Source organism: Martes martes, assembly GCF_963455335.1.
Source record: "Martes martes genome assembly, chromosome: 16".
Taxonomy (NCBI): Eukaryota; Metazoa; Chordata; class Mammalia; order Carnivora; family Mustelidae; genus Martes; species Martes martes.
The window spans coordinates 29,806,095-29,821,881 of record NC_137904.1 but is presented as its reverse complement, the minus strand read 5'-3'; the positions used below and the strand labels follow the sequence as shown (position 1 = coordinate 29,821,881).

The 15,787-nt window shown below is 38.0% G+C and overlaps 1 protein-coding gene across 1 annotated transcript in view; it reads left to right on the top strand.

Annotated features, from left to right (window-relative positions):
* The window catches only part of APPBP2 (amyloid beta precursor protein binding protein 2), a 62,103-nt gene that overhangs the window by 32,932 nt on the left and 13,384 nt on the right, over positions 1-15,787 (top strand). Inside the window, exons 3-6 of the mRNA XM_080827558.1 lie at positions 122-273; positions 2,965-3,088; positions 11,272-11,440; positions 15,577-15,666. Of these exons, the coding sequence (XP_080683684.1) occupies positions 122-273; positions 2,965-3,088; positions 11,272-11,440; positions 15,577-15,666 (535 nt within the window). The remainder of the gene's footprint in view (positions 1-121; positions 274-2,964; positions 3,089-11,271; positions 11,441-15,576; positions 15,667-15,787) is intronic.

Below are 15,787 nucleotides of genomic sequence, written 5' to 3'. Positions count from 1 at the left end.
GGTTTTTTATCTTGTTCCATGTTTTAAAATAATGGTACTGTTATTTTTTAAAAAGAAAGCTAGCACTTTCTAAAACTATAAGATATGTTACCTTTATAAAATAACCTTTTTTACCTTGCAGACATTTGCTTCATCATTGTTTCCAGGCTTTGATGGATCATGGTGTGAAAGTTGCTTCGGTCTTGGCCTACTCATTCAGTAGGCGGTGCTCTTACATAGCAGAATCAGATGCTGCAGTAAAAGAAAAAGCCATTCAAGTTGGCTTTGTTTTAGGTAAGTAATAGTAAAATAGAGGAGTATTTTGTCCTATAATAGAACTCATATTAAACTAACTAACAGTAAAGGATTCGAGGACATTCCAAAAGTCTACATAAGGAGGTTGTGAGAAAAACATCAGAAAAACTAAGTGTGATTTATTGAATGTAACTTTAAGCCAAACACTACAGGAGGCATTTATTTAAAAACAAAAAAAGATTTTATTTATTTTTTTGAGAGAGTGAGCAAGAGAGCACAAGTGGGAGAGAGAAGCAGGCTCCCTGCAGGGAGCCTGATGTGGGGCTTGATTCCAGGACCCTGGGATTATGACCTGAGCCAAAGGCAGACGCTTAACAGACTCAGCCACACAGGTGCCCCCTAAATGTTATGTTTCTAAATCCTCACAACATTTCAGTATCGTGATTATATTAATAGCACCTTACAAATGCGGAAGGATTCAGAAAATTTAAGTAACTTGCTCTAGTCATATAGCTGGTAGTGTACTAAAAGTTTAGAATCCCCTGTCTGTAGATCCATACCATATATTTTGCCACATGTCATGCTGCCAGCAGCCTATTTCACCAGCTTACCATATGCTGTGACATGGGATTTAATCCTTTCGGAGCCTCAGTTTTCAGGCTGTAAAATAAGGATAATTTTTTATTTCCTCATGAGGATGTTAAGAAAATACTGAAAACACACATGGGAAAGGGATCTGTAAAGTTTTTATATGTTACATAGAGAAAAATGTTTAAGGTTTATGTAATATTTAATATGCTGTTTACAAATCTACATAGATAACTAAGTTTCAGGCAACTACTTATTAAAGTTGTTGTTGCCCTTCTCGCTTTCTTTTTAAAAATATTTTTGATGGGGTGCCTGGGTGGGTCAGTTGGTTGGGCCTCTGCCCGAGGCTCATGTCATGATCCCAGGACCCTGAGATTGAGCCCCTCATTGGGCTCCCTGCCTTCTTCTCCAATTCTGCTACTCCCCCATTCTCCCTCTGCCACTCCCCCTACTTGTGGGCACATGCTTACATGCTTTCTCTCTCTCTCTCAAATAAATACAGTCCTTAAAAAAAATTTTTTTTAGGGGCACCTGGGTGGCTCAGTCGGTTGGGCCACTGCCTTTGGCTCAGGTCATGATCCTGGAGTCCCGGGATCAAGTCCCACGTCGGGCTCCCGGCTCTGCGGAGAGTCTGCTTCTCCCTCTGACCTTCTCCCCTCTCAACGCTCGCTCTCACTCTCTCTCTCTCTATCTCTCTCAAATAAATAAAATCTTTAAAAAAAAATTTTTTTTAAGTGATTGTAGATTTATAGTATCAAAACCAGGAATTGACACTGGTTTAATACTGTTAACTAGACTATAGACCTTATTTAATTTTCAAGTTTTTGCATGTACTTTTGTGTATGTGTGTCTGTGTGTGTGTGTTTTTTTAATATTTTATTTTATTTATTTGTCAGAGAGAGGGTGAGAGAGTGAGCAAGCACAAGCAGGGGGAAAGGGAGAAGGAGGCTCCCTGCTCTGCAGGGAGTCCCGGCAGAGCTTAATCCCAGGACCCTGGGATCATGACCTGAGCTGAAGGCAGAGGCTTAACCCACTGAGCCACCCAGGTGTCCCTAGTGTCTGAGGTTATTTCCACATAACGGTATTCCATGAGATTAATTCCATGTAAAGATTTGTACAACTGTCATTACCATCAGGACACAGAACTAATCCATGAGTACAGACTCTCATGTTTAACTTCTGACTTGCATGTATGTGTTTTAGCTGTCTTACACATACATGCACATATACTTTCTTTGCCAACACATTTTCATGATCATTTCCTTTAGTCTTAGAATAATTCTTTGTATTGGTTATAGACAGTTTGCTGGAGGAACTTCAGAACTTTTTTTTTCTTAAAAAAAAAACAAAAACAAAAAAAAACAGCATTTGTCCTTTGGTAGTCCCATGGAATATAAATTGCAACTAAGAATTATGACCAGAGAATGTCTATAACAAGAGTGTGTGATCTCAGTGAATGTTAAGGTTGACATCCCTTTAGTCCTAGAGGGTCGTGTAAAAATCTCTGGGAGAACAACTTTAGAATCAACAAAAGTGAAAGGCAGGAAGGTTTGTGTTCATTGAGGTCCTCTGTCATCTCCACAAACATTTATACCAGTATCTGGCCATTGTACTGAGCCAGGTTGAAGAAACATCTTGGAGATAGAATGAAATTCTAACAAACTCATAGTTACATTATTGGTCTGGATCCTAAAATTACCAAAAAAAAAAACCTTCATACCAAAAGTATGCAGTGATGGAGATGTTTTTTTTTAATGATAGCTTTATTGAGATGTTTTTTTTTTGAAATTGGGTATGGAGAGATTAAAAAGTTATGTTTGCCCTGAAAATTGAAAATGTTGGGATCATTAGAATATATGGCTAATTAACCAGAAAATGTCAGTTTATAGGCTATGGAGTATTTTTAGAGGGTTAAAACTCTTGACTCCTTATTCAAGGCCTCAACTTTGTTCTGATTCCCCTAGTTTATAAGTTTTTGTTTGTTTTGTTTTGTTTTACAGTATCTTTGTTTTGGGCCAGACACAGAACTTGAATACTATGGTTGTTTTCATTTTAGATGATATTCATTTTAAGCATATCACTTTAGCTTTTAAGTGATTAATTATTAAATTATTTAAAGTTACTAGTTTTCTTGTCCTTTAGGTGGCTTTCTTTCAGATGCAGGCTGGTACAGTGATGCTGAGAAAGTTTTTCTATCCTGTCTTCAGTTGTGTACTCTACATGATGAGATGCTTCATTGGTTTCGTGCAGTAGAATGTTGTGTGAGGTAAGTTGGAACAGATCCTACTCTAATGGTCTTAGAGGCTTTTATAGTTGTAGCTCTTCAAGCGTGCTCCAACAGTTATCTCTGAGGTGATAATTTGTATGTTTCATTAGTCTGGCCTCCTGTCTCTAATCTCCAGAATATAGTTAACTTGCTATAATCACCTTAGCTTAATATTTTTTACTTTGTCATAGAGCTTGTGTGTTCTGTTCACTCACCAAATATTTATTGAATGCCTCAGTGTACTCAGAACTGTGCTAGGCACTGGTTGCTGGTAAAATAAATATGTGTTTTTCTTGAGTATTATTTTTTACTTTTTTTTAAAAAAGATTTTATTTATTTATTTGACAGAGATCACAGTAGGCAGAGAGGCAGGCAGAGAGGGGTGGGGGGAGCAGGCTCCCCACTGAGTAGAGAGCCCGATGTGGGGCTCGATCCCAGGACCCTGGGATCATGACCTGAGCTGAAGGCAGAGACTTTAACCCACTGAGCCACCCAGGCTCCCCTTGTTTTTTACTCTTGATGCATTTCTAGAATTATGTATAAGAAGATTAGTATTTTACTTATAAATAACTGTTTTCTTTAAAAATATATTTTCTAACAGAGTACTTAAAGGAAAGGCAAGGTAGTTTAGAAGTAATGCTTTCTTCTTACTGTCTTTATTTTTTCTATGGACGTAACAGAAAATTGGGAAGAGAATAAATATTATCTATAATCCTGTTGTCCAGAAATAACCACAATTATTGTATTGATATATTTTTCAATTTTAAGTGTGAAAAGGAATTTCTGATCTGGTGGGAGAAAGACTTGAATCTAGATTTAAAAAGAACCCTGAGCCCTACACAATTGGAGTTCCTAAAATCAAAGAATACATAGAAATTGGAAGCTATAAGATAGAATATCTCCGTTATTGAGAGAAAATGCTGTACCTCACCAACTTTTAGGGTAAAATAAATTTTTCAAATATATAGGGTACAGTACACTTAATGTACTTGAGGAAAATACTTATAGAATTTCTCTAAACAAATAAAAGCTCAGTAGAGTAGGAATGGCTATCATGTTCAGACCTTATCAGTGCTAGGGTTGGATATTATAATTAATATAATGGAAAAGTGTGATAGACATTTTAAATTAGGGTAGTGGTAGTGGGGGTAAGAATGATAGGAAAACTGTCCAAACGAGATAAAAACAGAAGAGAGGAAATAATTAAGTATGATAAATGAAAAAAAACTTACTAATGAAAAATGAACAATAATATGATAAGCTTAAAACCAAATTTGACTATCATCACAGTATATGTAAATGGACTCAATTACTCTGTGTAAATGTGGTATCTACAAAGAGGGTTAAAAAGTGAAATCCAGCTACATATTGTTAAAATAGTATTAACAGGGGCACCTGGATGGCTCAGTGGGTTAAAGCCTCTGCCTTCAGCTTTGGTCATGGTCCCAGGGTCCTGGGATCAAGCCCCACATTGGACTCCCTGCTCAGCAGGTAGCCTGCTTCCTCCTCCCTCTCTGCCTGCCTCTCTGCCTACTTGTGATCTCTCTCAGTCAAATAAATAAATAAGATCTTTTAAAAAAAAAAAGTGTTAACAGTATTAGCAATAAAGCAAAATTCAGGATAAAAACCATTAGTTGATACAAAAGGGATATTGCTAATAAAATAAGTCCACTAAAAAGGTTGTAAATGCCATGTGTGGCAAATAAGATAGCAGCCACCTATATAAGCAGCATACCCTAAAAATACCCAGAATTTGAATATTATTTATTTATTTATTTGACAAACAGAGATCACAAGCAGGCAGAGAGCGAAGCAGAGAGGGAGGGAGGGAAGCAGGCTCCCCGCTGAGCAGAGAGCCTGATGTGGGGCTCAATCGCAGGACCCTGAGATCATGACCTGAGCCGAAGGCAGAGGCTTTAACCCACTGAGCCACCCAGGCACCCCAAAAATATCCAGAATTTGATAAAAAGATAATTAATACAATATTAAGTGCCCCGGGGTAGGTTAATTCATAATTCTATAGGTTATCAAGGAACTAAATTTTATCCTTATGTCTGCTTCTCTGTCCTCAGTGCTGGTTTTGACTTTGACCAGCTCCCAAGTAGTTGTTAAGAATGCTGCCATGGTTTGAAATATCACATACTGATTTCATATTGCCTGGCAGAAGAAAGACTTCCTTTCCAAGCTCTGTATTTTATCTTTAATGATAGGGAAACTTTCTCAGGAGCCACCCAGCCACCTATCTTGGAATCTCATTGGCCAGAGCTAGGTCATTTGGTGACCTCTGAATCAATCACTGACAAGCAGAGTAGGACCACTACATTGTGATTGGGTTAAACTACTCATGATTTATTCTTGAGTCCTATGAGAAAGAGATCAGTGCCTAAACAAAATCAGGCTCCTGCCAACAAAGCATGAGGTGGAAAAATGGCTGTTAGTTATGGAGCTAGCAGTGTCTGCAACATCTCACAGTGCTTTGCTCCCACACGTAAAATTAAAACCGCACTAGACTGACCCCCCCCCCCCAAAAAAGATGCAAATGGCTAAAATCAGAAGTACAAATCAAGGTTTCACTACCAGCCTTCCAGAAATGGAAACATAAGAGAATCCTATGAACAGCTGTATGCCAACAGAATAGATATTGTAGCTGAAATGAGCAAATCCCTAGAAATGAACAAAATTACCTAAATTGGCCCAAGAAAATCTCAACAAAGCTATAGCAAGTAGAGATTCAATCAGGAATCAAAAACCTTCCAATGTGGGTCACCTGGGTGGCTCAGCTGATTAAGCATCCAACTCTTGATTTTAGCTCAGGGTCTCGATTTCCAGTTCGAGCCCCACATTGGGCTCCACAGTATGCATGGAACCTACTTTAAAAATAAAACAAAAAAGCCTTCCAAAAAGAAAACTCCAGGACCAGAATTTCTCATCAAATGAGTGCTACCAAACGTTTAAAGAAATAACACCAGACCTTCTCAGCGTTTTCCAAAAAATTGAGGAGGAAGGAACACTTCCTAACTCATGCTATGAGGCCAGCATTACCCCAATACCAAAGTCAGAAAAAAGACATCACAAGAGAAGAAAATTACAGGATAATATCCTCTGTGAATACAGATGTAAAAATTCTCAACAGATTGCCGGGGGGAGGGGGGAGGGAGAGGGTGATGGGTTATGGACATTGGGGAAGGTATGTGCTATGGTGAGTGCGGTGAAGTGTGTAAACCTGGTGATTCACAGACCTGTACCCCTGGGGCTAATAATACATTATATGTTAATTTAAAATTTTTTTTAAATTTTTTAAAAAATTCTCAACAGAATACTAGCACATCAAACTAATGGCATATAAAAGGATTGTATACTATGAGTAATTGGGATTTATTCCAGGAATGCAACGATGATTGACATAAGAAAGTCAGTGGAGGCGCTGGGTGGCTCAGGTTAAGCAACTGCCTTCAGCTCAGGTCATGATCCCAGGGTCCTGGGATGGATTCCCGTATCAGACTCCCTGCTCCATGGGAAGCCTGTTCTGCCTCTCCCACTTCCCCTGCTTGTGTTTCCTTTCTCACTGTGTCTCTCGCTGTATCTCTCTGTTAGATAATTAATTAAGATCTTTTAAAAAAAAAAAAAAAGGAAGGGAGGGAGGGATGCCTGGGTGGCTCAGTTGGTTAAGCGTCTGCTGTTGGCTCAGGTCTTTGAGTCCCTCATTGGGCTCCTTGCTCAGTGGGGAACCTGCTTCTGCCTCTGCCTGCCTCTCTCCCTGCTTGTGCACACAGGCTCACTAGCTCTCTTGCAAAAATAAAATCTTTAAAAAGTAATAAAAATTTTAAAAAGAAGGAAAAAAACAGAATCTTCTCAAGAGACACAAAAGACATTTGACAAAATCTGACACCTTTTCATAATCAAACATTCAAAAAACCGGGAGCAGAAGAGTTCCTCAACATGATAGCATTTATGAAGAACCCACAGCTGACATCATACTCAATGGTGAAACACTGAAAAGCTTTGTCCCTAAGATCAAGAGCAAGATCAAGGATGCCTGCTTTCACTACTACTATTAAACATTGCCCTGAAAGTTCTAACTAAAGGAATTAGACAAGAAAAAGAAAAAAATGGCATCCATATTGGAAAGAAAGAAGTGAAACCATTTCTGTTCACAGGTTAGTTGGATTTCATCAAAATAAAAAACTATGTACATCAAAGGATGTCATCAAGAAAGTGGAATTGGAGAATTGGAGAAAATATTTGCAGATCATATATCAGATAAGGGTGTAGTGTCCAGAATATATCAAGAACTACCACTGAGCAACAACAACCTGATTAAAAAATGGGTAAAGGCCTCGAGGACACATTTGTCCAAAAAAGAATATAAAATAGCCAAAAGATGTTTAGCATAATTTTTCATTAGGGAAATGAAAATCAGACATGAGATACCACTTTACACATACCCAGGATGGCTGTGATTAAAAATAAAAGTTAAGTGTTATCAAGAATGTGAAGAAATTGGGATCCTTGCTAATGGGAGTGTAAAATGGTGCAGGTGGGGTAAGGAGTATGTAGGAATCGATGGCTTGTTATAGTTTCTTTTTGGAGTGATGAAAAGTTTTGGAAATAGATGGTGGTGATGGTCGCACGATATGGTGACTGTAATGGCACTGAAGTGTATGCTTAAAATAGTATGGCAGATTTTTTGTTGCATATTTTACCACAATAGAAAAGAATTTTAGTTTATCATTTATTTCCAAAATTGTTAAGTAGTTCTTGGAGACATACTCTTGTAAGGAGGAGAGAGATTTTTTTTTTTCACATTTACTTTTAATGTATTTATTTTTGTTGTGTCTTATGAGGTTCTGCTTAGTCATCTTGCTTAGTCTCACAGTAAATATATTCATAAATTAATGACTTCTAAACTTGTAGGGGTGCTGGGCTGCCTCAGTCAGTAGAGCATGCAACTCTTGATCTCAGGGTTTTAAGTTTGAGCCCCACGTTGGGTGTAGAGATTACTTAAAAATAAAATCTTAGTGCTCGCTTCGGCAGCACATATACTAAAAAATAAAATCTTAAAAAACAAAAACTTGTATATTTGCCATTCAAACAGTGAATTATTTAACCAATTAAATGTAATTGTTTTTGACAGTCGCTCTTGATCAGGTAGATGTGATTGTATTTTTTCATAAAACTAATACTGCAGGAAGGAGGGTATATGAGAAATCTCTGTACCTTCTGCTCAGTTTTACTGTGAACCTAAAATTGCCCTTTTTAAAAAAAATTGTTTTATTTATTTATCTATTTATTTATCTATTTGAGAGAGAAAGCTCAAGCAGGGTTATGGCAGTAGAGGGACAAGCAGACTCTATGTTTGAATGGGGAGTCCCATGCAGGGCTTGATTCCAGGACCCTGACTGAGATCATGACCTGAGCCAAAGTTAGACACTTAACTGACTGAGCCTCCCAGGCATCCCTAAAACTGCTCTTAAAAATAAAATTGTTTTAAAAAATAATAATAAATAAATAAAATCATTTTTAAAAAATAATAAAATACTCTGCTTACTTTGGAGAACCACATTTGGAGAACCTTGAGAACCTGCCTTTTTGTTAGGCTGAGTATTAGCAAAATTAGATCCTCAGTTGACCAAAAGTTTCTTGGATCCTTTATCCTGCTTTGTGTCAGCCCAGATGGATGTACAGACCCTGAAGAGACTCCATATGTTTAATTTGCCCTTTTGTTTCAAGAGACAACCAGCAGGGACTGGAGAAGATATAACAAGCTGTGCTTTTCTGGCTTAACATATTTAGTTTGCTACCGCATCATATGCCAATTATTAAATAATTTCTAGAAATTTATTTTTAGGAGGAATATCTACAGTGAATGTTGTTGGAAATGCAATTCTTAGTATTGTAGAAATAAGAGGTTAATACCGTTCTTTTCATTCTGTGAATTTACAACCTATGCTTGTGTTTAATCTTTTCCTATTGAACTGTTTGGATAACTGTCAACTCTATCTCCAGTACCTATCCTTTTTTCTCAAGGTCTTTTTTTCTTCTGGATTGTTGTAACTCTGTCCTGATTGCCTTACTTCCACTCTTGGCTTTATTGTAATCCATTTTCTTTTTCTTTTTTTTTTTCCTCCCTTTTTAAAAAAAAAAGATATTTATTTAAGAGACGGGGAGCATGAGCATGAGCAGTAAGTAGTAAGAGCAGGGGGAGGGGCATAGGGAGAAGCAGTCTCCCTGCAGATCAGGGAACCTGATATGGGAATTCATCCCAGGACCCTGGGATCATGACCTGAGCTGAAGGCAACCGCTTAACCAGCTGAGCCACCCAGGTGCCCCTGTAATCCATTTTCCACAGCATAGCCAGAGCAGTCCTTCAAGAGTTGCACTGTCCAGTATGATAACCATCAACCATGTATGACTATTTAAATTAATTCAAGTTAAAAATTAAAAATCAGTCCCTAGTCACACTAGGCACATTTGAGATACTCAGTAGCCAGTTGTGGCTAGTGGCTACTAGATTGAGCAGAGCAGATCCACAGCATTTCAGGAAATTCTGTTAGCATTGTTCTAGAGGATAAATCAAATCATATCTCACCATTATAACCAAAATTTCTTACCCTGACTGCAAGGCCCTATAAAATCTTTTTAATCTCTTGCTTTTTTACCTCTTTTTTATAATCCTTTATTCATAATATCTTAGACAGGTTGGTCTTTTGTCTGTTCTTTGATTATGCCAGAATTTTTTTTCCCTTTCTCAGGGCATTGCACTGGTTATTCCTTATGTTTGAAGGAATTTTTTTAAAAGATTTATTTATTTATTTTAGAGAGTGGGGGGCAGGGCAGGCGGAGAAGAGAGAAAACCCCAAACAGACTCTCTCCTCTGAGCTTGGAGGCAGACATGGGGCTTGATCTCTGGACCCTGAGAGTAAACCAAGAGTCTGATACTCAACTGACTGAACCACTTAGGTACCCCAGTTATTCCTTGTTTGAAACATGCTTCCTTCCAGACCTTTACATGATTGCTTAATCATTCAGGTGTCAACTCAAATATTAACTTGTTAAGAGAATTCTTCCCTGTCTACCCTGAGAAGTACCTTTAAGAAGTTCCTTCCCGCAAGAGCTCACACACTCTCTCTCAAATCTTTTTTTTTTTTTTTAAAGAAGTTCCTGATCATTGGGGCACCCTCTTCCCACTCAGGACTGAGCATTTTCAGAAAATTGTATTGGCAGTGATACATGCACATAATGTTGTAGCCAGCTTTATAATATATACATAAATACATGTCTGGTCTTCACTGTTCTGTTTTCCATAGTCTGTACAGAGGTATAGTCTGTTGGTATCACAGTCTGACCTACTGTTCTTACATATCATTAGATAGTCTAACATGGTTTTACAGTTACTCTGTGTGAAGAACTCTGTATTTTTCCACCATAGAAGATAAAGGTTTTATTTTTTTTTATTTTTTTAAAGATTATTTACTTATTTATCTGACAGACAGAGATTACAAGTAGACAGAGAGAGAGAGAGGAGGAAGCAGGCTCCCTGCTGAGCAGAGAGCCCGATGCGGGGCTCGATCCCAGGACCCTGGGATCATGACCTGAGCCGAAGGCAGAGGCTTTAACCCACTGAGCCACCCAGGTGCCCCGAAGATAAAGGTTTTAAAAGAAATAGGTGACAATACCACTATTTTCAGTGAACTTACCTTACTGGAAAGATAACAAAAATGAGCATTTATGAAGCAACATGAGTTGAGGTTACTGATCAGGTGTTCCACAAATATACTAGAAAAAAGAACAGAAAGTAATGGTAGGTAATAGTATTTCATGTTGATTTTATTTTTTTCATTGTTTTCTAAATTTTGTATAATGAGACTGCATTACTTTTGGATTTGGAACAGAAAGAGTTAAGTATTAGATATAGCACATACTGAGTGCACAAAGTACACGAAATATTTAAAGAAGAAAAGGATGCAGAGTTGGGTGAGAATTAATCGTGGGTAGTTTTCTGGAAAGAGCGTATACTCTTCTGTGTTTTAGTCCATCTTGGTTTGGCCCAGACTGTTACTTTCCAGTGCTGCCTCACTTTTTGCATCTCATTTCCTTAACTCATTTGGGTACCAAGTGGTGATCTGTAAGAGGACCACGCTGGAAATGTCAAAAATAGAGGAATGTTATTTCTGCCTTTTCAGGTTGCTTCATGTGCGAAATGGAAACTGCAAATATCACTTGGGTGAAGAAACATTTAAGTTAGCTCAGACATATATGGATAAACTCTCAAAACATGGCCAGCAAGCAAACAAAGCTGCACTGTATGGAGAACTGTGTGCACTACTCTTTGCAAAGAGTCACTATGATGAGGTGAGTGTTTTGAAGTGCATTTCTTTGTGACCAGCAAGTAGCTATAAACAGATGGTAAAATCAAAACAAACAGATAAACCAAAAAAAAAAAAACCAAAAAACAGAGGAACCTGAGCAGGGGGTAATGGACACAATAGGTAAAGGGTATTTAAGAGGTAACGTCCAGTTACAAAATAAGTAAGTCATAGGGATGAAAAGTACAACATAGGGAATATAGTCAGTAATATTGTAATAATGTTATATGGTGAGAGATGGTAACTACACTTACTGTCGTAAGTATAATGTATAAAATTGTCCAGTCACTGTGTTGTACACCTGAAACTACTATAACATTGTGTGTCAACTGTACCTCAACTTTAGAAAAAGGAAAAATCATATAACCTTGCATTAGTCTTAATAGATTTTATTCTCACATATCAGGTTTACTTAAAGCACTACACATTTGTAATGGAATATTTGAAATGAGGCAGAAAGAGTATACTATGAGATGTATTTTAAACATACACATGTATGGTTTATGGCCTATTTTTGTTTTTAATTTGACCAAATAAATCTCTATCTAAATTATTTTGGTGGGTATGCTCTGTCAAATCAACCCTTAATAGATCCTTTTTTATTGGATGTGTAGCTCTGGGTGAACTCTCAGAACTTGAAGGCATTCATTCTAATGGGAAGCTAGATTTTATTTATACTTTTTCACATTGTTTTGCTCCTTCCTCTGCCTTACAAGAAAGATAGCTTCACTCCTGTCTTTATGCTATTAATTCCATGCCTCAGTGCTAATGAGTACATAGTTAAGAAGTTACCTGTGTCTTTTTAACTCCTTTACTTGGTTTTACTTGTATGGAAGAATAATTATTTTGTTGCCACATAGCAGTCATTTAGCTTTCATATTTTACAATTATGCCTGTCTTGATTTTTGCTCCATTAATATTCCATATTTAAAGGAAAATTATAATTAGAGGGAAAGCTAGAAAATTCTAGAATGATTATAAAGTGAGGTTGTGCAGCCCTGATGCTAGGAGTATCCTTAATACCCATATAAGAAGGCATCAAATCTGCGTGTAATAATCTAAAACCCTTATGAACAAGCTTACAATTTCTTAGAGGGGTGTTAGATATGTTCTTCTGGTTATTTTTGATGATGAATTCCTAAATCTGCTGAATTCTGTTTTGCTGCTCCTTCTGTGCAATAGTTGTTCTATAGCTTATCAATCCAAATATAAAACTCAGCCTCTTTCTTTTATTTTCACACACCAAGAACAAAAAACCCCATTCACAGAAGGCCTTTGTGTGGATAGCTGACTTTACTGGAAATGAGAGTACGATATACAACAGTTTGAGTATTAGAAATGTCTACCTTGGGGCGCCTGGGTGGCTCAGTGGGTTAAAGCCTCTGCCTTCGGCTCAGGTCATGATCCCAGGGTCCTGGGATCGAGCCCCGCATCGGGCTCTCTGCTCGGCAGGGAGCCTGCTTCCTCCCTTCTCTCTCTGCCTGCCTCTCCGCCTACTTGTGATCTGTCAAATAAATAAATAAAATCTTAAAAAAAAAAAAAAAAAAAAAAAAAAAAAGAAATGTCTACCTTAAAAGTTATTCAGGTGCCTCACCATCTTTTTTTTAAATAATTTTTTAAATTATTTTTATTAACATATAATGTATTTGCCCCAGGGATATAGGTCTGTGAATCATCAGGCTTACACATTTCACAGCACTCACCGTAGCACATACCCTCCCCAGTGTCCATAACCCAGCCACCCTATCCCTACCCCCCTACCGCCACCAATCCTCAGTTTGTTTTGTGAGATTAAGAGTCTCTTAATGGTTTGTCTCCCTCCCGATCCTATCTTGTTTCCCACCATTTTTATATATCTATGCATAGAAACTCACTTTTTTTTTTTTTTTTTAAAGAAGCCCTATGGCCAGTGTGGGGCTTGAACTCATGACCCCAAGATCAGTAGTCACATTCTCTACTGACTGAGCCAGCCACACACCCCAAATAATTTATTTTAAATATAGGTAAGTTTCAGGCCACTTGGGTGGCTCAGTCAGTTAAGTGTGTGCCTTCGGACTCAGGTCATGATCTCAGGGTCCTAGGACTGAGTCCTGCATCAGGCTTCTTGCTCAGTGGGGAGCCTGCTTCTCCCTCTGCCTGACACTCCCCCTGCTTGTGCTCGCTCTCCTTCTCTGACAAATAAAATCTTTAAAAATATATATAGACAAGTTTGTCATTGATAGCTACAGAAAAGTACACAAATATTGAGGATACAGTTTGATGAATTATCACTGTATTTTGATACTAACATGGCTAGGCTATGCTGACAAACTAGCAGTGACGTGGGGAGATAAGTTTATTTCTTGTTCATGCTGCATCCTGTCTTGGGATGCCTATGGTTCTGCTTCACATTCTGTTCACATTTGATCATCAAAACCCCATGTGGTGGAGCATCCTCTGTCTAAAACATTAGCAGCCTTAGAGCAGAGGCAAAAGCATCTTGAGGAAGTACTACTTGCTCTTGAAGCTTTTTCCCAATAGAAATTGCTCATTTCACTTTCATTTTTAATTAAGTTTTTAATTGACCAAAGGAAATTACATGGCCACTATCATCTTTAATGTGGAAGGGAAGTATATCCTTCCCCACGGAAGTAAATATTTTAAAGAAGTATTACAGCCTACAGTTTTGAAGATTTTAACTTACTACTCTGAAACAAAATCTGCTTATTTAACATTTTTTTAAAGATTTTATTTATTCGAGAGAGCTAGAATGAGAGAGGGAGAGAGCACAAGAGGGGGGAGGGTCAGAGGGAGAATCGGGCTCCCCACTGAGCAGGGAGCCTGATTCTGGTTGATGCAGGACTCCAGGATCATGACCTGAGCCAGAGGCAGTTGCTCAACCAACTGAGCGACCCAGATGCCCCAATGCTTATTTAACATCTTAAAAACAACCAGATTTGGGGGCCTAAATCACATACATTTCATTTTTACTTCAAAATTACTTTGGAATCTTTTAGGTGGAATGAAGAGAAGGAAGCTTGCAGAGGATAACAGATGTTTATTTTTTTAATATTTTCTAATTTTTCCTCTCCCTCCCCCATTCCTTATAATTCTTTTTTTTTTTTTTTAAGATTTTATTTATTTGACAGAGAGAGAGAGGAAACACAAGCACAGGGAGTGAGAGGAGGAGGAGCAGGCTTCCCACAGAGCAGGGAGCCTGCTGCGGGGCTCAATCCCAGGACCCTGGGTTCATGACCTGAGCCAAATGCAGACACTTAACGACTAAGCCACTGAGGCACCCCCTTCTATGTTATTTTATTAAGATTTATTTATTTGACAGAGAGAGCAAGAGAGCACAAGTAGGGAGAATGAAGAGGAAGAGGGAGAAGCAGGCTGAGCAGGGAGCCTGATGCGGGACTCAATCCCAGGACCCTGGGATCATGACCTGAGCCGAAGGCAGACACTTAACCAACTGAGCCTCCCAGGGACCCCTATAATGTTTTGTTTTTTTGAAACAGTTCTTACTATCCAAAGTAATTTGTTTTGCCCTTTTTCCCCCCCACTAACCACTAGGAGAGGAAGGGCATACTTTATCGCTGCCCAGTAGATACCCTGGTGCTAGCACATTGCCTGGTACTTAACCTCTCTGCACCTCAGTTTTTCATAATAGTATGCATCTGATAGGACTTGTGTGTCAGTTAAATGTGTTAATGCACATAAAGTACTTAGAACAATAACTCTCAGAAACTAAGCACTCAACTAAACAGGCAGTTAAGATACAAAATAATAAGATACAGTAGGGGAAGAAAGTACAGTAAGCCTAATCTGGGGCTGAAACCTGGAAAATAAGTTATGTGGGTTTAGTTCAGGAAAGAGGAGTGTATGTAAGGCAGAGGGACCGGTATATGCAAAGGCTTGTGGGCAAGAGAGATCATGCCCCTAACTTGTGTGTGTCACTTATTCAAGGAAAAGTGTAACAAACTTGAAACTTTCAAGAAAACTTACTCTCAGAAAATTGTAAGTGGAAATACTTTGTATGTATTCTTATTCAACTACTTGAAAGTTGGGTAGAAAGATACACAGTCATTTCATTATTGTCAATTTGATTGATCAGTTTTTGCTCTTGTGTAAATATTTTTTTAGGCTTACAAATGGTGCATTGAGGCAATGAAAGAAATCACAGTGGGCTTACCAGTCAAAGTTGTGGTGGATGTTTTAAGACAAGCTTCTAAGGTGAATATAATGTTAAAATTTATTAATGAATTAAAGGATTTAGCCACCTTTAAATTCGTTTTAATTAACCTGTTATTTAACAAGTTAGATATTGCATACTCCATGGACTAACAAGGTCTGT